General features: G+C 42.9%; 2 protein-coding genes across 12 annotated transcripts in view; both read left to right on the top strand.

Moving 5' to 3' along the window:
* Positions 1-15,181, top strand: part of BTRC (beta-transducin repeat containing E3 ubiquitin protein ligase) — a 138,643-nt gene extending 123,462 nt beyond the window's left edge. For all 11 annotated transcript variants that reach the window (XM_077349498.1, XM_077349503.1, XM_077349496.1 and 8 more), the window contains 4 exons: positions 4,017-4,127; positions 5,778-5,856; positions 9,437-9,630; positions 10,188-15,181. In XM_077349498.1, the coding sequence (XP_077205613.1) occupies positions 4,017-4,127; positions 5,778-5,856; positions 9,437-9,598 (352 nt within the window). In that variant the 3' untranslated portion in view covers positions 9,599-9,630; positions 10,188-15,181. The remainder of the gene's footprint in view (positions 1-4,016; positions 4,128-5,777; positions 5,857-9,436; positions 9,631-10,187) is intronic.
* A 6,059-nt stretch (positions 15,182-21,240) lies between these two features.
* LOC143843449 (solute carrier family 2, facilitated glucose transporter member 9-like) overlaps positions 21,241-25,519 on the top strand; it is a 36,155-nt gene continuing 31,876 nt past the window's right edge. The window contains exon 1 of the mRNA XM_077349495.1: positions 21,241-21,738. Coding sequence (XP_077205610.1) covers positions 21,703-21,738 — 36 coding nt within the window. The 5' untranslated portion in view covers positions 21,241-21,702. The remainder of the gene's footprint in view (positions 21,739-25,519) is intronic.

The following is a 25,519-nucleotide window of genomic DNA, read 5'->3' as shown; positions in this document are numbered from 1 at the left end:
CATAGTCATGAGTTTTTTTCTATAGCCACAACCTGTTTCCTCGTTAACTTCTGTATTGACAGGAGGACAAGTTTAAAACGACCAACATAAAGGATCAAGCTAGGAAGAACCAGGCATAATGGCCCAGGACTCTTGTTTAAAGGGTCTATTTGCTTTTTCTTGGTTCTTGCAAGAATAACAAAAAAACATTTTATTTATTTATTTTATTAATATTCGTATTTATTGACTGCCACGCCCAGATCTAGCTGGCTTGTAGCGGTTTACAATAAAAACCTTAAAAATGTGTACATTGCTTGAGTTACGAGTTTCTTTCCATTACTGGCCATTACCATTTCAGCATCAGCTCTCCATTGGGGATTTGTTGACAGCCTCGTTCTAGCTGATGCTACGAGCAATTTAAACAGCGGATAAAGTTGCTACTGCCAGACCAGATTTGTAAAGTTTAGTGAGTTTGCTGAGATTTAAAAACTGGTAAGGGGATCCCTTTAGCCAAGCCAGCAGAGGTAGGTCCAATTAATAGTATCGCCTTTCCTCTTCTTTGGGTGTAATTCTCTAGGTCCAAGGTCAAATGCACCACACCACCAGTATCCAAATAAAGGTGCAAAACAAAGAAACAAATCCTTTCATTAAGGGACTGTAGAGGCTGGTAATTGACTAGTGTAGCTTTAGAGGAAGCTAGTTACTGAAGATAATTGCAGTAACATGAGTAATGAAAAACACACAGATCAGAGTGCTACAGCAGACCATTTAAATAAGAGACATGGGGGATTGGGATGGGCCAGTTGAAACCATTTACCAATTATCGCTTCCACTCACCAGCTGCATTCTGTTTAACGCCTTGTAAAGATCAAAGAGATTATAAACAGCAGCCACAGCATTGCTTTAAGAAATGCTGACTTTGTGGTGTGACTAAAGGAAAGTCACTGATAAGGAAAGGCTGATAAGATCACCAGTATTTGAGAAAGAGTTGTGTTTGATAAATAGGGTGAACTTGGGCCTGATGTTCCACTGTAGCAAGAAGGCTGCCTGTTCTTTGGATTTTAAAAAGAAAAGTAGATTTTAAAAAGAAAGGTAGATCTATAATCCTTGTATAATCACAGAAACCATAGATGGGGAGGCAGAAATATCAGTAGGTATCCAAGCAGGAAACAGTTAAACATTACAGGGCTTAAAAAACAACCACAAAACCATACATAGCAATAACCAGCAAATATAAATGTCAATATGGTAATAAATTTAAAGAGGAATACAATTACTTTTATGCTTACTCTGAATAAAATCCGTATGCTAGAATTTTGCAGAGGTTGGCAGTACATCCCAGCAGAGTCCAGGTTGGGTGTTATTCAAAATAGGCCTATGTGCTTCTCAGGGATGGTGCTGAAAATTTTGATGAGGTGACCTCTTCTTGAGTTCCTGTCATGTCCATCAAATGTGGGCTGTAAACCTTCCAGACAAGGATTGCATAACTTCAGTGTTCTGTACAGCACCTCACACTGTTGGGTCAAGAGAAATATTTAACAGTAAGGTATATGGTAATGCTGGACTCTCTAAATAAATATGTACTTGGTTTTCTGTTAATGGGAAAGAACAATGTGAATTTTTTTTTAATGAGCCAGTAGTTAACACAGAGGTTAAGGACTGAACTTTTCTGAAGTGGCATTGAATTAAAATTATGTTACACTTCTACAGGTAGCCAGGAATGAGCACTAGCTAGAAAACTAGTGCTTCCTCCTCAGTATTTCAGTCACAATTGCAGGGGTAACAAGAATGATCAGGGCACAAGGCGAGGCTTGATCTGGTGTAAAATCATTGTAACGCCACTAAAACTAATAACAAAATCCATGCAGGCTCACGCAAGTCCAACCAAAATGACACAAAACTGAGAGCAAGCTTTCCAGTTCTCCAAATACATTTGGTGAAGGTTAAAAAATCTGCCTATAAGATATGGGTGCTTCTTCCCCACAGAAACCAATATTTCTCCTCCTCTTCATCAGCCCCCTTTCTATTCCAAGGTACAATGGGCTCCTGTGTGTCAAAGAATGGGATTTCCATTGCAAGCTTAGGACAAGCAGGGGCATGTGTATGAGTTAGGTTGTTACTGGCAGAAAGATCTACGATATTCTTCCACCTACCAACAGTTCTGCATGGGCAATTTCTTTTTTTTTTTTGCTTGGTGGGTCTCCAAGACTGAAAGATAAGTTAATATGGAAGAAAAGTGGATGAGAACTAAGCAGTTTTGAAGGGAGGAAGAATTCCTTTCTCTGCCATGCTGGGCTTTAAATCCTCTCCCCAGTTTAGCATGGCTGGAATTGACCCTGCCAAGACACCCAGTTTGATTGTTACTTGCAGACTGTCACGTGAAAAAGAATTTTAACTAATCCAGACAAAAATATGGAGACCATGAACTTTAGGGCAATGATTTATTTCTTTAAGAAGTCTTTTAAATCATTGCTCGAACTAAGGGCTTTCACTGCAATAAATAAAATCATATCAAGTCTATTTAATACTGAACCAGATTGCAGAACTGCAACCTCTAATAATGCCAGTCAGAGTAGAAATTAATGTAATAAAATACCTAAAGGCAAAAACTGAACAGAAGGAATCGCAGTACAGTGAAGCAGCTGTGGTAGAGGGGGGCTTATTAGGAAGACCAGTGTAGGGGCACCACATAATAGGTCCTGCTCTTGTGCTCTCGTTTCCTGTGGATGCAGGATACTGAACTCCATGAACAGCTTGTATACTGGCTAAACGTTTTGGGGTTGAATGACCAGCATCTTCATTTAGATCCAGAAGCAAAATGGCAAACAGTGCCACTGGTACAAATTGGTGTGATGTATTTATTCCTTATTACCCAGCAAGCAGTTACAATCTGGGCTGATTAGACTTCAAGGGTAATTCCACATGCAATGTGCTGCAGTAATCTAGGCAGCAGTAGTGGTAATGTGCAACCACTGTGATACGTTTTATACGAAGCTGACCTTGAAGACCACTCAGAAAAAACAGTTGATGTAGAATAGGCAGCCTATTCATTATCACAGGTTAGCCACATGGAACACACTACTCCTGTGGTATGACTGGTTGCCTACATGTTTCTTGATACTATTCAAGAGACTGGTCCGTACCTTTAAAGCCCCTCACAACTTGAGATCCACATACTTGAAAGACTGTCTCTCCCAGCATGAACCTGTGTGGCAGATGTGCTCTGAAAATCAGTAGCCATTCTGACCCCCCTGAAGACACATTCCACAACTGCCTCATCACGGGTTTACTCAGTACCAGCCCTGTGGAATAGTCCCCCGGGTTAACTAAGACAGACTTTATCCCTCTAACATTTTCATAAGGACTGTAGGTTTGAACTCTTTAAGAGAGCTTTTGGGGCTATGTGATTTGGTGGGGGGATCTGTAAATAAGTATGATTTAATAAACTCATTTGCTGTTTTTTATTGCCATTCTGTTCTGTGGCTTTAATTGATTTTATTTGGTTATCTGCCTTGGGTCTGAACTGTCTGGGAGAAAGTTGGGCTGACAGATATTTTATGTAAATGACTCTGAGAGGGGATCAAGATGTAGTTTAGATCAAGAAACAAGGCTTGTGTCCTCTGAGATGTAACTTTAAGAAGAGGTGCAGGCAGCTATCAAAGTCTCTGCAGCAGCAAAGCCAGTTCCCCACTCAGTCTGCAAACCTCTGCTTCAAAGAGAATGCAACCCAGTCCAGAAGAGGCAGTCTTCCTACTTCAAGATTGTTTGGATTCCTGTCACTGTTTCTGTTTTGTCTGGATTCTCCTATGGATTGCTAGCCTTCACCCAATCTAAAACATTAGGCAAGCAGCAAATCAGAGGCAACATTGACAGGAAATGAAAATTAATAGGGTTAGAGTTTATATTCAGAAGTGGGCATTTTAAAGTCCTTGCAGCCCTTGGGGAACAGTCAGGTAAGTTTGATTAAGAAATTGCATTTCTCAGATAAATTTTCAAACAACTACATGATGGCAGTTGTTTGACTTGTCTTCTCCCAGGTTATGGGACATTGAGTGTGGAGCATGTTTGCGGGTCCTAGAAGGCCATGAAGAGCTGGTGAGATGCATACGCTTTGATAACAAGAGGATAGTCAGCGGGGCCTATGATGGGTAAGAATTGGGAAGAGGGGAGGTGCCAATCCTTTTCATTTCCCAGCCGCACTCTACACCATCTTTGCTGTGATTCATGCACTGAATGCTGGAGTGTGAAAAGAACTTTACAGGGACAGGACTGTTACCCTACTGTGTCCAAGGAACTTGTCTGCAATTTGTTTTTTCTCCATTCAGCTTTAAAAATTTGGACGGAGGAAATATTTATAGTAATGTAAGCAGGAAGCAATAAAGTCACTGTAGATCTTGGCCAAGGAACTGCACTAATACCTGACATAATAACCAACCTTGCTGTTCACCTGACCATTACAGAAACCAGCTATTGTATCCTCCTATTAGATTATCTCTTATCTGATCTTTTTTTTTTAACTCTCCATTAGAAAAAAAGAGATATTGAGTTGGACACACCTTTAGTCGTGGAGATCCAATCTAGTTATGAATAAACCTGGTTTACGACTGATGTTCCCATTGCTTGCATAACCTTTGTTTCTTTTTTGCAGAAAAATTCATGCATACTTCCTTTGCATATTCTTCCTTTGCTTCATGTGTCTTAGCTGAACATCAGTGCAAACAGTGCTTATAGCAGAGATTCGGGCCACTTGAAGCTAGTCTGCCTGCTTCTCATCTTTGTATTTCTGAACTTCTATGTCCATCACCTACTCTCTTACAGAACTATTTGTAGCGTTATGGTTCACACTTATTGTGAACTCTGCAGGGTGAAGGCCCTCAATTAATAATTGGCTAGGCATTGTGGCAGGCTAGCTGCTGAAGTAATTTACCTCACCAGAACATCTTTTTCCCAAGCAGAAAGAACACAACTGCAGTACAGCAAGAGACTGCAAATACAATTTGGGAAAAGTCAGTCTTTTGGCTATATTGTGGGGCAGGCTATGTATAGCAGGTAACTAGGTATAAAGCATCACAGGTTAAGGGGCAGGCTGCACCAAAGGAGGTACATCAGATACACAGCAGTCACCAAGAGCACCAACATATATTGCTAAAGTATACAGAGGGTACATAGAATTTCAAGAAGGGACTTGTGGTTTCCAGCTTTAATTTGCTTTCCTGCAGAGAGCTGTGCTGATCATCAAATAAGTTAATGGACACTCCAGGCTCTTCTCTGTCCCCACTGTTTGAGAGGTCAGGCCTCTTCAGTAGCAGATGGCATCCCCTTAGTATGCATGAAGAACTGAAGGCTGAAGTTGTTGCTGACCCTCTCTGAGACACCTATCTGGAAACACCACTTGGGAGTTCTGCTGTCTTAATTTCTGCCTTTCTACAAAATTAGAATTGATTGAGGACCCCTAGGCGAAGGGTTAGGTACAAATGTTATGATGCCGAACAAAGTGGGGGTCACGCCTTTACACCACTCTGCCTCCTTATTACACAGTACGGTACAAAGTAACCTCCGTCATTACTTCTGCTTTAGTCATTGCTTCTCCTTTAGTTTGAGTTCATTGTTATGACAGCCATATATTTTCCCCCTCCATTAAGATCACTATGTTCTATACAAGAGAGAATGGGCAAATAAAGGTACAAGGTTCAAATTACTCTCTTTTGCCATGAACTAGACTCATCAGCTAAGTTGTGATAATGGCTAGCTTTAGATCTCAAGAAGGTGCTTGCTTTCTCTCTCTCTTTTGTCATCAGGAAAATTAAAGTGTGGGATCTGGTAGCTGCCCTGGACCCTCGTGCCCCTGCCGGGACTCTCTGCCTACGCACTCTTGTGGTAAGAGCTTTCAGCTGCTGAGTGGTTACATGCTGTTAGTTGCACTGTTTCTTATGTAAGGCATGTGTTTTAATGATTTGGCAAACAGCAGTTGCCACCAATACAATATGGCTCTCCTCTGTCATTGAGATCCATTGAAGGTTGGATCTGAGGAGAAGGCTCACTACAAGAAAGTAAGAATGCTGGTTTGAATGAGTTTATAACAAAGTGGAAAAAGGTGGGGATATTGCTCTTCTCTTCATTGCTTGCATTGTGTAGATGTTGTCACTGTATTTTAAAAAGTGTACACAACATAGAGAAATAGAGACGCAAGTCACATCTTGCTAATGCAAGTAGTTCTTCCAGTGGAAGGACACACCATGCGCTGACAGAGAATGCTGCCTTTGATTGACTGTAGGATGCAGCCTAGTAAAGTTAACTTCAGACAGCTCATAGGAATCTTTTACTGTAAGGCTGATTGCCTGCTTGGTCTTTCCACCTTCATGTCAGGTATGTTCTTACTTCCCATTGTTGCAAGGGCATAATTATCCTTGTTCTACAAAGAGTTTCTGTTTGATACCCCTATAAAGAGCATAAGAACCTGACCACTTGGCATATTTTCTCCCAGTGGGGCAGATAGCCTCTGTGAGGGGACTTCCAAAGTAAGGCATCTTCTCTCTCTCTTTTTCAACTGCTAATTTACAGAGAACGACATGCTGTTCCTGAAGACACAGCAGTTTGATGGCATCTTGAATGCTAGGCCTCTGTCCTAGAGCCCTAGAGCCCTCCGTGCCAGTCTGTTCCATGGTAGCTCTGGCATTGATTTGGGAGGAGCAGGTAAATTGAGATGCAACCCTTTAGGAAAGGAACATTTCCTTAGAACATATTTATAAACACCATTATGTGCCAGCATGCTCCTGCCATGAATAGTATCCAAAAAGGAGAAATACTTTGTACCAAACAAGTACTCCATCTTAGTACTGTTGGGTGGCAGATAAACATATAGTCAGTAGTGAATACCTGGCATAAGGGCTGTCTTTCGCCTTATAGAAAGGAGTCAGTCATGTCAGCTGAAATGTCTTTTCTGTTAATTATTTTATGTAGGTCAGGGCCAGTCTTTGTGTTTAAAAAAAGGCCTCACAAATATAAGACTGAATGCTCCTGAACAGCAAAAATATTCTTTGCCCTTAGAACATTGTTTTGTCAAGGAGAAGGGTTTAAGTGCAGCCTGGACATCATTGGTCTGCTAGTTCTCTGTTAGCAATGATCTTTTTCCTTTTCCTTTCTTCCTTGATGAGCACATACATCACATTCTGAAAGTGGTACTTCAGATCAGGCCTTATGTTTCTGGTTATAGTTTCCCAGACATTTCAGTTGGAATTGTATTGATCTCTCTGTGCATGTACAGGTAGATTGACAGAGGTACATTTCAAAGCATAGTTACAACACAGAGTCATAAACGCACAATAGCAGTAAGAACTTGTGGCTAGTCCTCAAATAGATTGAGAAATCCAGACTGTAAAACCCTTTCTTGGTTTAGTAGAAGTTAATAAACAGGATGTTTGAAATACATCAGATAGAAGCATGGTGTACTTAGAAGAAGACGAGCTGGTACTTATATGCTACACATGTTGCATGTAATTCTTCCTAATGTATTTCACTCATAAAATGTAGAAGATTTCAGGATTTTTAGCAGGGACATGAATTCTTAAAAGAGAAGAGTGACTAGGGGTGCTCTGGGCTTTACAAGCATCCAAAAAAGAAGCTGCATAGTGTAGAACAGACCTTTTCTCTAATCCATTACAAATCCTACATAAAACCTCATGTTTCTGAGGTTTTTATTTACCTATTCTTCATGGTCTCTCTGCAGGCTCATGTATGAGTTCTGTGCTGACAGAGAGCATCTGTGGAATTTCCTAGAGACAAAGCCATGAAATTTGTACACAAGCATCTCCTCCCTTCCCATGGGGAAGGAGCTACACTGTGCATGCATTGAGGAGTAGAGCTGCATCATCTCAGTCCATTCTCTTTCAACCACAGCAGTACTGCTGGAAGCTTCCTCCTTTTATTCAGTGGGCAAGGCCTGCATTTTCTTTCCATTCTCTGTGTCTGTTCTTATTTCATTATTCAGTTTTCTTTTCCTTTCTGTTTGTGGTTCATTTCCCTTAGAATCTTCCCACACATTTCTGAGCCTATGCATTTTTGTTTGTTTACAATTGAGTAACTATATTTAAAAACTAGGAATAAAGCCCGCTGCAGCCAAAATGCAGCGGGAGCTAGCGGGGTGGATGGCTGTAGGGGCAGAAGGAAGGGAGGAAGATGGGCAGAAAGAAAGATAGGAAGCAAGAAAGGGATGCACAAAGAAAGAGATGAAGGAAGAGGGATAGAAATGCAGAAAGGAAGGCAGAAAAGAGGGAGGAAGGGATGGAGGACAAAGGGAGTGTTGGGAGGAAGGAAGCGGCGTGGAGGTGTAGAATGCGGGGCGTGGAAGCGGCGGCAGAGGGGAGAAGGGGTGGGTGGGGGCATGGGAGAGGTGGTAGAGGGTTGTGAAGGCAGGGCGGAGAAGTGTTGGTGGAGGTGGGCACAGATGGGGAGGATGTGGGAGTAGGGGAGAGAATGCGGAGGTGCGCGGGGACGCGGAGGGCTTGGTAGGGGGGAGAACGCATGGCGGGAAGTGGCGGTGAAGGTGTGCGTAGGTGGGGAGGGGTTGAAGGAGGGGGTCAGAAAGTGTGGCGGGAATCCGAGGGGGGATCGAGAGGGATTGAAAGGGCACAGAGCGCAGAGCAGGAAGGCATGGCAGAGGCGAGCGGCAGGCTGGGTACCTGGCAGATCGTTTCCCTGCAGAAGTAGGGCGACTGCGTGGGCGGGGTTCCTGGCGGCGCAGTCGAGGGCAGGGCGGGCCGTGACGTGCCTGGGCGGGCGGCAGGCATGAGATTGCGGCCTGAGGCGCAGCCAGCCTGCAGTGCAGCGTAGGTGGGTGGGTAGTGGGTCAGCTGGGAACGGGCTCTGCAAGCAGGACGTGAAGTCGGTGCGCGTCGGGGCTGTCACTCCCCGGCCGGCAGTGGAGGTTAGGGCAGGCGGGGACGTGGCTGGCCGGCGTGAAGGCTGTAAAGTGTCAGCAGAAGGCGAAGGCAGGCTCGGCTGGAGGGTGGGTGTGTGGGGAGGTGTGGGCCTGCATAGGCACGCTGTCGGGTCAGAGGCGAAGTCAGGCAGCAGCGTATTAGGGCGGGCGGCGACGTGCCTCACCGGCTGCCAGGCTTGAAATGGCAGCCGGCTGGCGAAGGCAGGCTCCGGTGGAGGGTGGACGGTCCAGGAGGTGGGCTATCAAGCGGAGGGCCCAATCAATTGAGCCCTCCGCTTGTCAGTTGGGGGGCAAGAGCCCAATCGGTGGGCTTGCTCATCACGGACGGACTCCTCCCACAGAGGGCTTACTCTTTCATTAATACCGCGGAGCGGTTACAGATGTACTAATCATGTAACTTTCTAAGCTATGAATAAGGTCTAAACAGAACTTGCAACTGACTTCCATTAAACTTTCAGGAACTTCAGAAATATAATTTGCATTTGATTTGTCTTTCTTCTTTCCCTCTCCCCAACTCAGGAACATTCAGGCCGAGTTTTTCGGCTCCAGTTTGATGAGTTTCAGATCGTCAGCAGTTCACACGATGATACCATTCTCATCTGGGACTTCCTCAATGATCCAGCTACCCAAGCAGAATCAACCCGCTCCCCCTCCAGAACGTATACTTACATCTCCAGATAAATAGTACTACACTGTACCTCACACTTGCACAGGTAAAAATCAAGAACCTTTGTAGGCTGCAAAGCTCTTTGTTTTTGGAGGGGGGTGGAGTTTGTAAATGATCATATAGATCTCTTCCTCCTACAAGAAACTGGGAATGTTTCCTGGTTCCTTAACTTGAAGGCATCCTTGAAACCTTAACAGCCAGCCCAAAGTGAGGCTACAAGGCTGTTGTTACAGTAGAAATCTAGCCAGGCAGCAGCCAGGGAGGAGGATGAGCTGCAGCCCGGTACCGACTGATCCACAGACCGATACCGGTCCTCAGACTGGGGGTTGGGGGACCACTGGCCTAGTGGATACTAAAAAAAGGGCTGGTGTTTGAATTTGCACAAGGAATGGGGAATTGGGCAAAGAATTTGGTAGGTGGGGAACTGCTGCTACTTTGGGTGGTGGGCATGTTAAAGACTGCAGCGTTTGTTGCATTTATTTGTCTAGCTATATCCACCTTGAATTTCTAGAGTAGCCACTAATCATCTTTTCATTAGTCACAAAGATATATTTGCAAAGATATGGAAGAAGAACTGTTCTTTTCTTATCTTCTCTTCCCCAGGACTCATTTAAGCTGCGATATTTAAATTATCTGCCAATGCCAGGGCAAAAGAATTATCCACATAACAGATACTCCTGAAGAGAGGCTCTTAGACGTACTTCTGGAACCAAGTTGGCATGCGGTTGATCTCGATCAAGGTCTTCTCAGCACGGCTGACTGCTCAAGTGCTGCTATATCAGAAGATTTCTTTTGTCTTTTCTGAATGACTGATGTGCTAACCCCCCCCCCCCCCGCATTCTTTCCGATCTCTAATTCCCCTTTATTGTCCTCAGTGCACAGATCCTATAAATATATTTAACATGTTACCAAGATTTCTTGCTTTGCTCTTAAGCAGAAAGGTCATTGCCACCACTCATTCAGCTGGGGGAATCATCTTGTGTTTCAGGTAGAGGGGAACAGCAGGCTGATGCCTTTACTTTGGGGGATTTGCATAAAGGGTATCTCTGTTTAGCTGTAGAATGCCGTGAGACTTTACAATGGGGCCAAATGAATGCCAAATGAAGGCCCCGGTGGCCAGAAACCAGTTGGGGGGAAGTAATAATGAAGTCCAAACTATTTCGTTTAGACCTTTGGGGTTAGTTCCATCTATATAAGGTGTTAGTTTGGTAGATGCAGAAAGTAAAAGCTCTCTTTTGCCAAAATCTAGCATTACTTAAGAGGTGAGAGTTACTGGTGAAGTTCATAGTTAACAGTGAGAAACTTTTTTCTATCAAAGAGGCTGGGAAGGGGCTTCTACAAAAAGCTGGATTTTCTCTGTCCTTCAAAGCACTGTGTGCTGATTTTCCTTTTCTTTTGCCTCAAATCCACTGTGTTGCACCAGTACTCCTTACACACAGCATGAAAACTAGAGTTGGATGGTGCCTTCATCAGCCCTGAATGAATGACCTAGTAACTCAAGACTTTTCCTGCTCACTTCTTTGTATCTCTTCATGGGCTGATGTATGTGAATTACTGTCCTTCCCAGTCTGCTGCAAATGTGCGCCACAGCCCACCCTGCGAGGCAGATATATAGCAGAGGGAAAGGGGGAAGAACAGGAGACAAAGGAGCGTGGTAGGGTGAGCAGCAAGCCTATGGTACTAAGTAACACTTTAGGGAACACAATAGAAAAGTTCTGATGTACCCGTGAAACTATCAGATCGTTTGTCTCTTCAAGCGGGGTTAGGAGTCACAGGGTTACTCTGTTGGTAAAGATTTGTATTAAGAGTGCTTTCCTTCATGCTGCTAGGCAGGCAGGCTTTGTCTGCATCCTGTCATCTTTCTCTTTGAATAGCTGTGGCCCCAGTAGAATCCATGGTGATGTTTGGCCATTGCCACAGCAGGCTTGGGAGGTTGGAAATGCTTGGGTACTTTAGAGTAAGTGGGCAGCTGGTCCTGTCCTCGTGGTTCTCAATTCTGGTTCAAGGATTTTTAACCAACACATGAGCCAGGGACATGTTATCACCAAAAGCTTAGAGTTAGTGGCATTTCTTCTCTGAACAGAAATATGAGCGCTGATCTGATTTTTTGTTGTTAACCGTAACTAGGAAATTCAGAGCTGCACTTAAAGGAATTTTATCCTTACCGTATGCTGCCCTTCAGTGGGTGGGAATTTTTGCTTTGCACAATACTTTGTAACATCACACAAGAATGGAAATGAGAGAAACAGAATTTCCCATGTATTATTCTCTGTTATGATGATTAGTGGCTCTCACCTTTAACATGGCTTAATAACTATGCCCTTGAGTCCTGTGCCTACAAAGCTTGCAGTGTTGGCTGTGTATGGAACAAGATGCAGATCTGCTACTGCTGGAGCATCCTCAAGTTATTCTCTTGTTTGCAGGTGGAACTATGAGACAGTGTTTTCCTCTCTGAATGCTACAGACCTCTGATAAGCATTTTTTTTTCAAATATGTATTTGGTGATGATTCTGACATGACTTCCAATTTGCCATTGTTGGAGCAGCTCTTCCTTGGCTGATGTTGCCTTGCTGCTGTTCTCAAACTCTTTGTAAGCACTGAACTTTGTAAAACAAACATGGTACCCAAGAATGAAGTACAGTGTGCAGAACATGCTCTCAAGGGGAAAGTAGCAAGGATTTTCTATAAGTCATTTCAAAGGAAAAAGCTAGAAGAGTGCATTTTCCTGATAGACAATATGGTGACCACAAAACAAAGCCCTTCCCTCACAACCCACAAGTTGTGTGACCTTGAAGGAAATGTTGAGGTCTACAGCTTTATTCTGCTGCATTTCCAACCATTTGGGAGGGGTTTGATGTTCATCCGAAGAGGTTCTAAATCTTTATCTGTGTATTTGGATGTTTTCTGGATGGTTAGTTCTCAATTGGATCTGAAGTCCAAGCAGAAAAAATGGAAAATGTAATGGTCATAATGGTTCTTCAAAAGATCTGTGAGCCAAGGCTAGAGGTTGCTTTGGAATGAAATGTTAACCTGGAGTTGCTGCTTGGAAAAAAATAGCTTTGCCTCCCTCACACTGGAGAGCAGAGAGCTCTGCAAGCAGGTTTTCAGGGAAGGAAGAGCAGTGGACCAGGAAAGATCCCTGTTCCAAGAATGTACATGTCTAGCACCAGAACCACTGGCTAATTTAAAGTCTCTTTATAGAGTATGGATGCACAATGAGATGTAGCACATAGGAATCCCCTGCAGGAATCCATGCTGAGTCACTTTCACTGTATTTATTTAAGCTTCTGTGGTTTGATGACAATTGTGAATTTGTGAATTCAAAGATGGAGAAGAGATCCCACTGCTGCAAAGTAATTAATTAAAATTCCACATTTAACTCTGTAGGACAAAATAAGAATGCAGCATATCTATGTTTTCCACTTTCTTTGGGCTCCTTGGGTAATTCTGCCCATTTGAGGCAATGTAAGTGGCAAGTGCCTGGCATCTTTGGACTGTGGATCTTTTGGGGGTCCCAGAGGTTTCCTCCCTCCAGGCCAGGCTCAAGCATATCTAGCTGTTAACAGTGTTACTAAAAGAAATAACTGTGTGGGTGTTGTTTTCTCATATTAATCCCTTCTAGACAGATGCTCTATGCGGGATTTGAAAAATGTTCAGAAATGTCCAGTATCTATTCAGGCTACATGTCTCCCATTTAGCATATCACCTTTCTCCAAAAGAAAATTTGAGAAAACCATGTTTGTAGATGGCACTGCCATGGCCTCCTGGCATGGGTGACACAGTGCTGAGTTGCAATCCAGTTTATATCCTTCCCTTTGGCCAAATGGTTACGTAATTTCCTTTCATGAAACAGAAGAGATCTCCTGATGGTTTACTACTTCCTTGTCCTCCAGGTTTCACTTCTAGAAGAGCCCCTTTCATATGAAATGGATCAAACATATCCAACCAGGAAGGAACTTACTTTGGCCTTGAAAGCACAATTCTCCCTGTGGGTTACTTTTGCTGAATACTGAGAGGTGTATATTCTGAAAGCAACATATCTCCGTTGTAAGTCACTTTGGGCTCCCTTCTGAGCTATAACTTGGCTCTTGGTATTAAGCACCAGTGTGGCCTCTCCTTTACAGGTTTCCCTGATGAAAGCTGTGATTGATCAGTTCCTGCTTCCATTTGCTTCTTAAACTCTGCTTTCTTCAGGGCTTTGCATTATCATTGATCATGAGCATCATGTTGGAAGATTGGCTGCCTCACCCCCTTATGCAGGATGCAGTTGTGCTATAGCTCAGTTGAATTCAGATCCTTTAGAAGTAGCAGTGATCATATCAGGATTTCTAATTGCTTATTAGTGACTCTTCAATTAGATGAGGTATGCCTAGGATTATGGAGAAATCCATACCAGTGCAAACACTGGAACATTATATAAATCCTGTCCCCACAAGAGGCACTAGTTCATGATTCTAAAGTCAATGTAGACTTTTGTCTAAAAATCCCCTTTCTAGAGACAGGAACGTTCTAGAATACTGCACAGCTTTTCTGTAAAAGATACAAATGGCCCATTTCTAGTTCTGTCATGTGCATAAACAATTAAATTCAGTGCTCACAATAGATACAGATCAATAAAATGTACACAAATTTTCCTAATTTTTTATCAATTTGCATGCTTTGTTCTGAACATAAATTTAAGTTATTGTACAGTATGGGTTAGCAAAGCAAAAATATAAACTGCGATGCTATATGGGAGAGCATAAAAATGAGTGTTATAAAGGCAGACTAGAGAAAACAGAAGCACCACCTTCTGACTGGATAATTTCACAGTATTTCCTGCCTGTTTCAAATGTATTTTCATAATAAAGGATGGCCATTTTACTTGGGAGGGGGGGATTTTTAGGAACCCAAAACACAAGTATTTGTGCATACAGACTTGCAGAAAAAATGACCTAAACAGATTGTTCATTAGGTTGAATATCTTAAATTGCTCATAAACACCCCATTTTTGTTCTTCAGGCATCTTTACTGGTAAGCAAAGAGCTCTCCTTAATTCTGTGAAACTAAAAGAATGGTTGACATTCACGTAGCAAATGCTGAGTTCTGGTTGAGTAGAGAAAGGGCCAGGAAGGCCTGGTCCATGCAACATACGAGGTTGCCTTGCATAGATGTTGCTCAGAATATAATAATAGACCTCCTTAAAGAAGAATATTTTGTAACACATTTGGAAAGGATGCAGTTTCATCTAAAACCTCACAAAAAAGTATTAGCACCTGATGACAATTCCCCTAACTTAATAGTATGTTGCTCTTGGAAAGTACACAGCAGCCCAATACTTACTCATTGCAACTGCAGGATGCTCAAATAACTGTGGGCACAAAGGGTTAGGAAGCAAGCATACAATCTATGGCATTTTATTTGTAACTGCTCTCTGTTCTCTAGATTCTTTAAGTAAATGAGTGCTTTGGAATTTTTGTGATTACATTCTGGTGATGTGTAGCTGATGTACTAATGTTCACTTGAGCTAGGATCATGGTAACAAGTGTGGTTTTTTATAATTTTATTTTAACTGTTCAGATGATAACTTAAATACAAATATAAGATTAAGATGTGAACCCCTTAGGTGTTTTTATTTCTTGTATTTTGGATGGAAATCTTGTTTCCCAGGCATCCCGGCAAAGAGCAAACTAGTGCAGAAGTGCAACACCATCTAGCTCAATCTTACTTGTAATCAGTTCACACTGGAACAGGCTTGTTCATAAAATCTGTGCATACTTTGTACGTTTATTCAGGTTGGCTTCTGACTGAGACCACTGTAAATTGGTCAGGAAGAATGTGAACACAGGCAAAAGTGGAGGTACCTTTTACTAAATGAAACCACAAATATATATATGAAACCAAAAAATAATCACAAATCTGGCTTTAGAAATTATTCTCAGTGCAGTTGTTTAATGATGATGGTTAAAAGATGGCCTCAAATGATTCATTTGTAATGCCGTTTACTTTGATCTATTCTGTTGAATTCAGTCTGAGCACATTCAGCTTTGACCTAACTTTTCTCAATTAGTATATTTTGTCTGTGTTCAGTACTCCCTTCATCCCTGCTATAGTTAGTGTGCTTTGAGACTTGAAAGCTTGCTCCTTTGCCAGCACACTTGGTCCGTTGAACTGTATCCTCTGCATTAATAAGGAGCTTCATCTAATACAGCCCCAGAATATGGCAGAACAATGCTGGTAGCTCGAATTTGTCCCACTTGAAGGCACAAAGAAAGAGACCAGAGGTGTTCTTTGGTTCTCCTACTCTTTTTTTTTTTTTTTTTTTTTTGGAACTTACCCAGAGAGAAAAGAAAAACAGTGGGAACAGCTTCAGAGATTTTTGTGAAAAGTAGCATCTTGCATCCTCTGTTTCTTACCCTTGAAAAAATCTTAAATAGATTATAATTGATTTGAGAGGAATCGGAAATGCAAGATGTGAAGAAAGAGCAAGTGTCAAAGGCAGAGACTGGGGTAATGTATATATTCCAATTTGATATCTAACTTCATTAGTTAACATAAAGCAAGATTAGCCGCAGAAATGGAATTTCCAGAATCTTGAGAACTTTCATGTGATCCTCTGTTGCACAGGTGACTTAGGTGGGCAGGTTATCAAGTTAAAATTTAAAAACCCTTTCAAAATGGCTTAGTGGGTGATAGAGTCTGCACGAGGCAGGGGGAGAAAGAAAAAAGAGGTCTCCGTTCCTTTTACCCAGTGGTATGATTTACCTGAGGAAGTCAGTGTCCTGTCCTCCACCCAGTATCTTTTGTCTGTGCTGATAGACTTCTTTTCACTAAGTTTTCAGTTCAATCTGGAAATTCCTGTTTGCCTGACTGCCTTTGAGGGTTGTCACTGCACCTCATGACTCAAAGGAAGGGATGTGGCAGAAATCTAGACTACATCAAGCAGTCTTTTCTCAGCTATTACTCATTAAAGTCCATCATCACTTCATTGTGCTGGTTGCCATTCCCACTAGAGGCTGAATGATAAGGAGAAGTGGAAAGTGTGTCAAAATCTTCAGGGTGTTATGAGAGCCAAAGACTAAAGAACCACGGTTTGGGGAGGGGAGGCTACACAGTAAAGTCAAGCTGGTGCCCAAACCACCACTGATTCCCAAGAGGAAATTTCAGCCTTTATAACAGCAGTCTGCCCATTTCCTGGTCTAATCTTTTCTGTCTTCTCGCCAATTGAGTTTGTTTCTTTCTCTGAAAATATTCATAGTTCTGTGTTGTATGGCCCACTAGCCCTCTCTGACACCAGTAGAAGTGTGAATTCCCCAGGAGCCATTGGCCAGGGATGGATGGATAGATGCAATTTTGTACTCAAGAATTGTTAGCCTTCTGATGTCAGGAATGAGGGGAATTTCTCACCTATCCAAGGTTTACTTTCTTGTTGTTGTTAGGTGCAAAGTCGTGTCTGACCCATCGCAACCCCATGGACAATGATCCTCCAGGATGATCCTTACCATCTTATCACAGCCCAGAACTTAAATTTGCACAGGTAGGGTTCCAGGGCTTAAGATGCACCGACCAAAGACTGTGCTGTTGGGAGACCAAGTCTGAATCCCCACTCAGCCATGGAAGCTTGCTGGATGATCTTGAGCCACTTGCACAATTTTTCAGCTTAACCTGACTCCTAGGGCTGGTAGGATAAAATGGAGGAAAACAATGTGACCCACTCTGAGCCTCCCTGGCCAGAAAGTTGGTTTATGAAGTAAATTAATAAATAGTGGGCAGCTGGTTTAGAAATCTTAGTCCAATGCCAGCACAGTTCCTAATCCTGCACCAAAATGGCACAGTGCCAGATTTTCTCCATTGGAACCCAGGCAAATTCAGGTGTATAAGAAAGAAGGGCATCACAAGCCATCCATTTTTGTATCTGGTTCTTCTCCAGAACTATCTTCAGTCTCCATAAGTGTGAAATCACTGGGCCCTTCCTCTTCAAGGCAGGTAGAGTATGATTTCTGCTATACTGCTTCCCTTGCAAGATTAATCCTTTACATAAGGTTTATCCTTTTACTTTTTTCTTGGCTTCTCCATTCAGGACTGACTTTCCTTAACATTTGCCAGTTCTTCCCAGTTTTTGGGCTCAGTAGGGGCTCATTTACTTCTGCTTTCAATTATGTTCCAATTTACCCCGTCACACTTTTTAGTCTCAATTTGGGTAACCTCTCCCCCTTTGCTCTGAATAGAGGAAAGGAACACAATTTATATAAAATCTAGCTTTTACTTGGTATCTAGCTTAAAATTACATGACTACACACAAACTAACTCTATTTTAGTGGGTTTTATGGTATAACTGTTTACACTTGCATTTCTTGCATACTGATTCCTCATTTTCTAGTCTATCTTGGTTTGGGTAAGTGCTTGGATTCCTTCCATCATTATGTGATCTGAGATTCATTATGTCCAATGGAGAGTCATAAACAAGAAACTAAATGATCCTCCCCGAGTTGTATCTTGTTTGTTTATCTTTAGGGGACACTCTTCAGTGACATGCTAACACAGGGACTGATTTGGGTAACAGTATACCTCTGCACTTTCAGTCAATGCACAGAAAGGGACATTGAATGAGATCACACTGGTCCCGCTCCTCATCTCTAAAAGAGCATCAGCTTTGTGCTTGTATGTAGAGGAAGTGCTGTTGAGCGGGCAATCCTGTAGAGAGGCAGGAGGTGAGGTTACCGTCTCTTCTCCCAGTCTGCATGCTGAGTGAATGTGTGGATGGATTGTGTGCTCAGGGCTCATTCTTCCTCCCTCTAGAGTAGAAGTGCTGATTCAGAGGAACAGGACTGCTAAGGACATGTGCTCAGAAATCAACAAATTTCCTGCTTAATAGCTTCAGCATGCCTAAGCCATTCACTAAATATAATATGGTAATATTATCTCTATTGTGGGACTGCACTGAATTACCTACCTACCTACTCTGGCAAACATTTTGCTTGGCATTCTCTACAGACAGGTACTGCAAAATGACATCACGCCCACAGAGAAGCGAAAGAGAATATTTTGCTTCTACTCCCTGAAATGCAGGCAGCCATAGATAAAACAAAACAAATACATTTCTATGTGTTTTCCTAGTACCTGCAACTAATTTAACCTTCAGATTACATATTACTCAGGAGTGACCAAGCAAATCTCTACTAAGGAGCCCAAAATTTAAATTAACCTTTTTTGTTCAATGTGTGATATGAACATACAGATTTTCTGACTGAAGGAATACCATCCTACAAGAACCATGATTCCTAAGGGTTAATGATGGCCTAAGGGGCAGACAACAGAAGGCCATCTCTTACCATCTAGATGTATCACAGAATCATAGAGTTGGAAGGGGCCATACAAGCCATCTAGTCCAACCCCCTGCTCAACGCAGGATCAGCCCTAAGCATCCTAAAGCATCCAAGAAAAGTGTGTATCCAACCTTTGCTTGAAGACTGCCAGTGAGGGGGAGCTCACCACCTCCTTAGGCAGCCTATTCCACTGCTGAACTACTCTGACTGTGAAAAAAAAAATTTCCTGATATCTAGCCTATATCTTTGTACTTGTAGTTTAAGCCCATTACTGCGTGTCCTTTCCTCTGCAGCCAACAGGAACAGCATCCTGCCATCCTCCAAATGACAACCTTTCAAATACTTAAAGAGGGCTATCATGTCCCCTCTCAACCTCCTTTTCTCCAGGCTGAACATTCCCAAGTCCCTCAACCTATCTTCATAGGGCTTGGTCCCTTGGCCCCAGATCATCCTCGTCACTCTCCTCTGTACCCTTTCAATTTTATCTACATCCTTCTTGAAGTGAGGCCTCCAGAACTGCACACAGTACTCCAGGTGTGGTCTGACCGGTGCCGTATAGAATGGGACTACGACATCTTGTGATTTTGATGTGATGCCCTGTTGATACAGCCCAAAATGGCATTCGCTGCATCACACTGCCTGCTCATGTTTAGTTTACAATCCACAAGTACCCCATGGTCTCATTCACACACAGTGTTACCTAGAAACATATCCTCCATCCAGTAGGCATGCTTTTCATCTTTCTGACCTAGATGCAGAACTTCACACTTATCTTTATTAAATTGCATCTTGTTCTCATTTGCCCATTTTTCCATTGTGCTCAGATCTTGTTGAACTCTGTCTCTATCTTCTGGAGTATTTGCCAGTCATTTGGTGTCATCTGCAAACTTGATAGGTAGTCCCTCCACCCCCTCATCTAGATCATTAATAAATATGTTAAAAAGTACCGGACCGAGCCCCGAGCCCTGAGGTACCCCGCTACTCACCTCCCTCCAGTCTGATGAAACACCATTGACAACAACTCTTTGAGTGCAGTTCTCTAACCAATTCCCTATCCACCTAACTTTCTGAAAATCCAGATTGCAGTCCTTCAATTTATCCATCAGAACATCATGGGGAACCTTATCAAAAGCTTTACTAAAATCCAAGTAAACGACATCAACTGAATTTCCACAATCCAGCAAACTTGTTATTTGGTCAAAAAAGGAAACCAGGTTGGTCTGACAGGACCTGTTGGAGACAAATCCATGCTGACTTCCTTGGATCACCAAATTGTCCTCCAGATGTTTGCAGATAATTCCTTTTAATATCTGCTCCATTATCTTCCCCACAACAGAGGTCAGACTCACTGGTCTGTAGTTTCCCAGGTCATCCTTCCTCCCTTTTTTGAAGATCGGAATAATGTTTGCTCTCTTCCAGTCCTCCGGGACATCTCCAGTCCTTAAACAGGTCCCGAAGATGATGGACAAGGGTTCTGCAAGTTCTCCGGAAAGTTCTTTGAGCACTCTCGGGTGCATTTCATCCAGCCCAGGGGATTTGAACTCATCCGGTGTAGCTAAATGCCTCTCGACAACCTCTCTGTCCATGTCAACCTGCCACCCAGACACTGTCCGTTGGCTACTGCGATCTCTAGATGTGCCTAAACCCTTTGTAGTGGTTAAGAGCAGCAGCCTCTAACATTGGGAACTGAGTTTGAATCCCCGCCTCTCCACATTCAACCAACTGGGTGACCTTGGGCCAATCACAGTTCTATCAGAGCTCTCTCAGCCTCACCTACCTCACAGGATGACTGTTGTGGGGAAAGGAAGGGGAGGCAATTGTTAAGTCGCTTTGAGATTCCTTCAGGTAATAAAAATGGTACAAAAAGCCAGCTCTTCTTCCTCACTGTGTGATCCTGGATTGGAAGGCTGGAACCTGTCCCTTTTAATCTGACCCAGTTGCAGCAGGTAAGTCTTTATTTTCCTCCACAGGGACCAATGGGTAATGTGAGAGCTTTTGTAGATGAGCTGGGCTGTCCGCAGTTCCAAGTCTCTTTCCTGCCACAGCCAGGATCCACTGCCATGTTCACAGCTGGTGACTCCTTGGCAGCATAAGCAACAGAATAGTCTCTGCACTGCAGGGGCAGGTAGGCAAGCCCAGGACATGCAGTCAGCTCCTCCTGCCACCATATATGTGAATGTGGCAATAGAGCCAGCCAGCCAGCCAGCCAGTGTGAGATGACAGAGGCCTCACTGTTCCTTTTATCTAGTCCTGGTTAGAGCAGGAATCTGATGCTCAAGTTCTATTAAATAGCTTGGTTTCTCATGGACATTTGAGTCTCCGTCAACCACAACTACGAAGGTGAGGAGGGTTAATCATGCCTTGGGCATCTGCCTGCTCCGGAAGGTCCTAAAGACTCCTGATTTTGTTCATATATCTCTTTCTCAAGGGGCTGGAGTGAATCACATTAACCATCATGTGATTGCATGCTGCCTCTAAAGGCTTAGCTAAAGAGAGCCTTCCCCCGCTCCCTGCCTCTTTCTTCCTTTGCCCTCCCTTTACTGGCTTGCTCTCAATGCCAGTAGCTCTGGAAAAACTTTGTCCATCACTTGATGAAGTCCCGCGGATTACGGCCTCTCCCCCGCTTGGCCCTGTGTAGAGGACCTCATAAAGTCAAGCATTATTTTACTTTGTTTCCTGAAGCTTTCTTCTCTCTTCCTCCTGAGACCCATTCATGGGTGAATGAAATGAGCAAGCACACCACTGCCGAGTGGTTTCATTTCTCTTTGCATCACACTGTCTGGACATAAGAGACAAGGGGTTACGTTTCCCAAATGGATGACAAAGCTTGCCACCAGAAGATGACCGAGGTAAGTGATTTCTGGAGCCTTCAGTGTGGCACAGAGCTGCCTCTTTCCAATCCGGCCTGCTACTGTGCCCAGCATTCCTCAAGGGATTAGTCAGGATTTTAATTGCACACGACTTGAGGATACTGACAAGGGCTATATTCTCAGCTACTGTTCTTTGGGCTATGTGGAGTGATAACGTCTCTTGGGTCTGGGGCTTGAGACTGGAGAGCCAGCTTGGTGTAGTGGTTAGGAGTATGGACTTCTAATCTGGTGAGCCAGGTTTAATTCTGCGCTCCCTCACATGCAGCCACCCGGGTGACTTGGGCTCACCACAGCACTGATAAAGCTGTTCTGAAGGAGCAGTGATATCAGGGCTCTCTCAGCCTCACCCACCCCACAGGGTGTCTGTTGTGGGGAGAGGAAGGGGAAGGTAATTGTAAGTCGCTTTGAGACTCCCGGTAAAGAAAAGCAGCATACAAGTACCAACTGTTCTTCTTGATGTCCGACAGAAGTATCTAGGGCAAAGGGAGGCTATTTTCAATCCAAGTGGACTTCTTGTTCAATAGGAAAAGTCCAGCTGCAGATATGCATCAGTCAGCAGCTAGATAGGTTTCTTTTTTTCTTTTCTTTTTTTTACCAAATGTGGCTGTAACCATGCTGCACCTGTTGCATGTTTTTCTGTCATGGAAATGAAGCTGAAAGATGGCCAATCAGGGTTTTTTGAACCTCGCCAACCAATGAAATTGTTGTTTGCATGGGACTGTGTAATTTTTCTTTTAGTTTTTCAAATTTTTTCAAGGCAGTGTTTTTTTAAAAAATTGTATGGATTTCCTTTACGCTAACTATTAGGTGGGGGGGGGATCAATTCAGAAGAGCAACCCAAATTTCTTTCTTCCCCTTCAGAAAGTTAAATTTGTATATCTTCCCTGAGGAAAGTCCTGGACGCCACCTGACTCATCTAGCATGGCACTCAAGTAAACCTAGGCAGGTTCCAGTTTAAAAGAGCAGGTTCAATTAGCCTGGAATGTTGATAACCCATGGTTACCAGGTACCACAAAGTAATCTGAGGGGGGGGGGGGAAGTAGCATGATTTTTGCACAGGTGCTACATGCCTAAGAGGTGCTACGGTCATGTAAGTGACCTGTTCTGGGAAATACACCAGATGGTAAACATTTGGAATGGGGAATGGTAAAAATCCCAGTTTCCCATCAGTCCCCTGTAACCTACAGACTTTTTCTTTGAAAAGAAAACATGGTCCATGCCTTGCTTGCTGAAATTGTGCATGAACTCTCTGTCTCATTCATGCATCTTCAGATGCAGACATGTTCATGAAAACCTTTCTCTCATGACTAAACTTCATCCATATCATGCCATTCTGTATGTACAAGGAGGATATCCAGAGGGGCAAGCCTTCTTTGCCCCATATTCAGGCCTCAAAATCATCTAATCACTAATGATGTCAGAATGACATCTTCAAATATAGGATTCAGACTTCTCTTTGCTTCCATTGACTGTACTTTCTATTGGAATATACCTTTATTTCAATGCAATTTTCTCTGGTTATTTGGTGAGATTATCTCCCTATGTGTATTTAAAGAGTCTCTCTTTTTATCACATGCAGCAGATTTAATTTTCATTTCTTAGTCAAGGTGTCTCTACTTTTGCTGGAAAAAAAATCTATTCTGGTTGCTATGGCCACATTCAAATTCATCATGGCAAGCTTCTATTTGCATGAACAAAGCTTGCATGTCATGCTTTCATGCTGCGGCACTTATGCATGGAAAGATTTGGAAAGTTTCCTGGTCAGCAACTTGTTGTGATGTCAAAATGCAGGTTCCTGGGCTATATTTTCTCTGCAGATTGAGAAACATTCCAGTTTGACTAAAGGTCTTCCCAAAACAACAACAAGAAGAGGAGTTGGTTCTTCTATGCTGCTTTTCTCTACCAGAAGGAGTGGCTTACATTTGCTTTCCCTTTCCTCTCCGCACAACAGACAGCCTGTGACGTAGGCGAGACCGAGAGAGCCCTGATATTACTGCTTGCTCGGAAATGCTTTTGCAGCCAGTGCTGTGGCAAACCCAACTGGCTGAAAATGGGGGAGCAATTAATCAAACCCAGCTTGTCAGATTAGAAGGCCGCACTCCTAACTACTACATCAAGCTATCTTGACAATGTAATTTCTGATAGACTGTTCTTTGCACTCCCAGTTATAGTTGGGAATGCTTGGAAAACCCTGTTCCTTCTGTACACTTTAGAAGTCCGCACTCCTAACCACTAAACCAAGCATTCAGTTGTATTCTTTGCATAAGGCTGTCAGCTTCCAGGTGAGGTCTGGAGATCTGGAATTACAACTGAATTCCAGATTCCAGAGATCCAGTCCCCCAGAGAAAATGGCTGCTTCAGACTGCGGTCTCTATAGGATTATACCTCACAAAGGTCCCTAAACCCCACGTTCTCCAAATTCCACCACCAGCTCTCCAGAAGTTTCTCAAGCCAGAGTTGAAAAAGATATCTAAACATGAAGGGAGCTTCATCCTATAATGAACAAAGAGGTTTAATTTAAATGCACTGCATGTAAGTTTTAGGTTAACAAACAGTCTCCTCTGTTTTATTTACAAGTGTCTTGAATTGACCATATTAATTCCTGTTTAAAAAAGCCCATCCAAACACTTCTTATCAAATGCAAGCAGCACCTTGGGTGAAGTGATTGTGCTTCTTCCTCGCATATTATACAGATCAGATCTGAACTTCTTTATGCCTGCTGTGTTTAAGAATTTTCCATCTCATTTTTCTTACAGGAAAAAAAGAGAACTGAAGTAGTTTTAATCATTTTCCAAACCACCTGATTCCAAGGCTCAGCTTGAACTGAGGTTTCCATTTTAAATGGAGAGCAGCACTTTCATTGCAAGAGACTGCTTTTTAGAATTCCACAGTGAGATGCTGAAAAGAGAGATTTATTTTTGCATTCCTGATGAGAATAATTACACATGCCTAAAACAGATTACTAGTCATTAGTACTAATCTAAATATGGCCAAGTTTCTCAGCCTTTTACCATCCAAACCAGTATTATGGATTAAATTATAAGCATAATATTTCTGGGTTTATTTTAATATTTGACTTATGCTGTATTCTCTCTGTTTCTACTTAATATACTATCCATTTAAGAACACTTCTTAGTATTGCCCTTGACTGTTCAAGAGGTGTGACCTACATCTACATGCGACTCTATACCTGCTCCCTATGATTTTTTGAAACTTTTTAGGCTACCCACCTATTTCCTGTTCTTTAGGGGCCTGAGTGGTAAGATTAATTACCGGTTTCTGCTACAATATCTAGTGATTAGTTACCCACCAGTACCTAAATAAGCAAACAGAGTCTATATTTGCCATGATTTCTGAGATCTGGCCTGCTTCCAGTCTATCTAGACCAAAGTCACATTGTAGAAAGCAGCCTCACTGGCAGAGCTCTAGGAAGACCATAGAGTTTCTGTTGATTCCTAGAGCAGACTGAGATCTGTTCCAGGTTCATAACACTGCTGTTACATAAGGCCATTGGCCAACAGTTGCCTCCCTCATGTACCCTCTCAGACCCCTGCTGGTTGCCAGCTATTGGTGGCAACCCTACAGATGCTGTCATCTTAGTCCTAGTTTGCCAGCTTGGTGTAGTGGTTAGGAGTGTGGACTGATTCCGCACTCCCCTACATGCCAGCTGGTTGACCCTGGGCTCACCACAGCACTGATAAAGTTGTTCTGACTGAGCAGTGATATCAGGGCTCTCTTAGCCTCACCTACCTCATGGTGG

This window comes from Paroedura picta, chromosome 8 (assembly GCF_049243985.1).
Source record: "Paroedura picta isolate Pp20150507F chromosome 8, Ppicta_v3.0, whole genome shotgun sequence".
Taxonomy (NCBI): domain Eukaryota; kingdom Metazoa; phylum Chordata; class Lepidosauria; order Squamata; family Gekkonidae; genus Paroedura; species Paroedura picta.
Note: the sequence above shows the minus strand (reverse complement) of the source record. Positions and strands in the feature narration are given on the sequence as shown.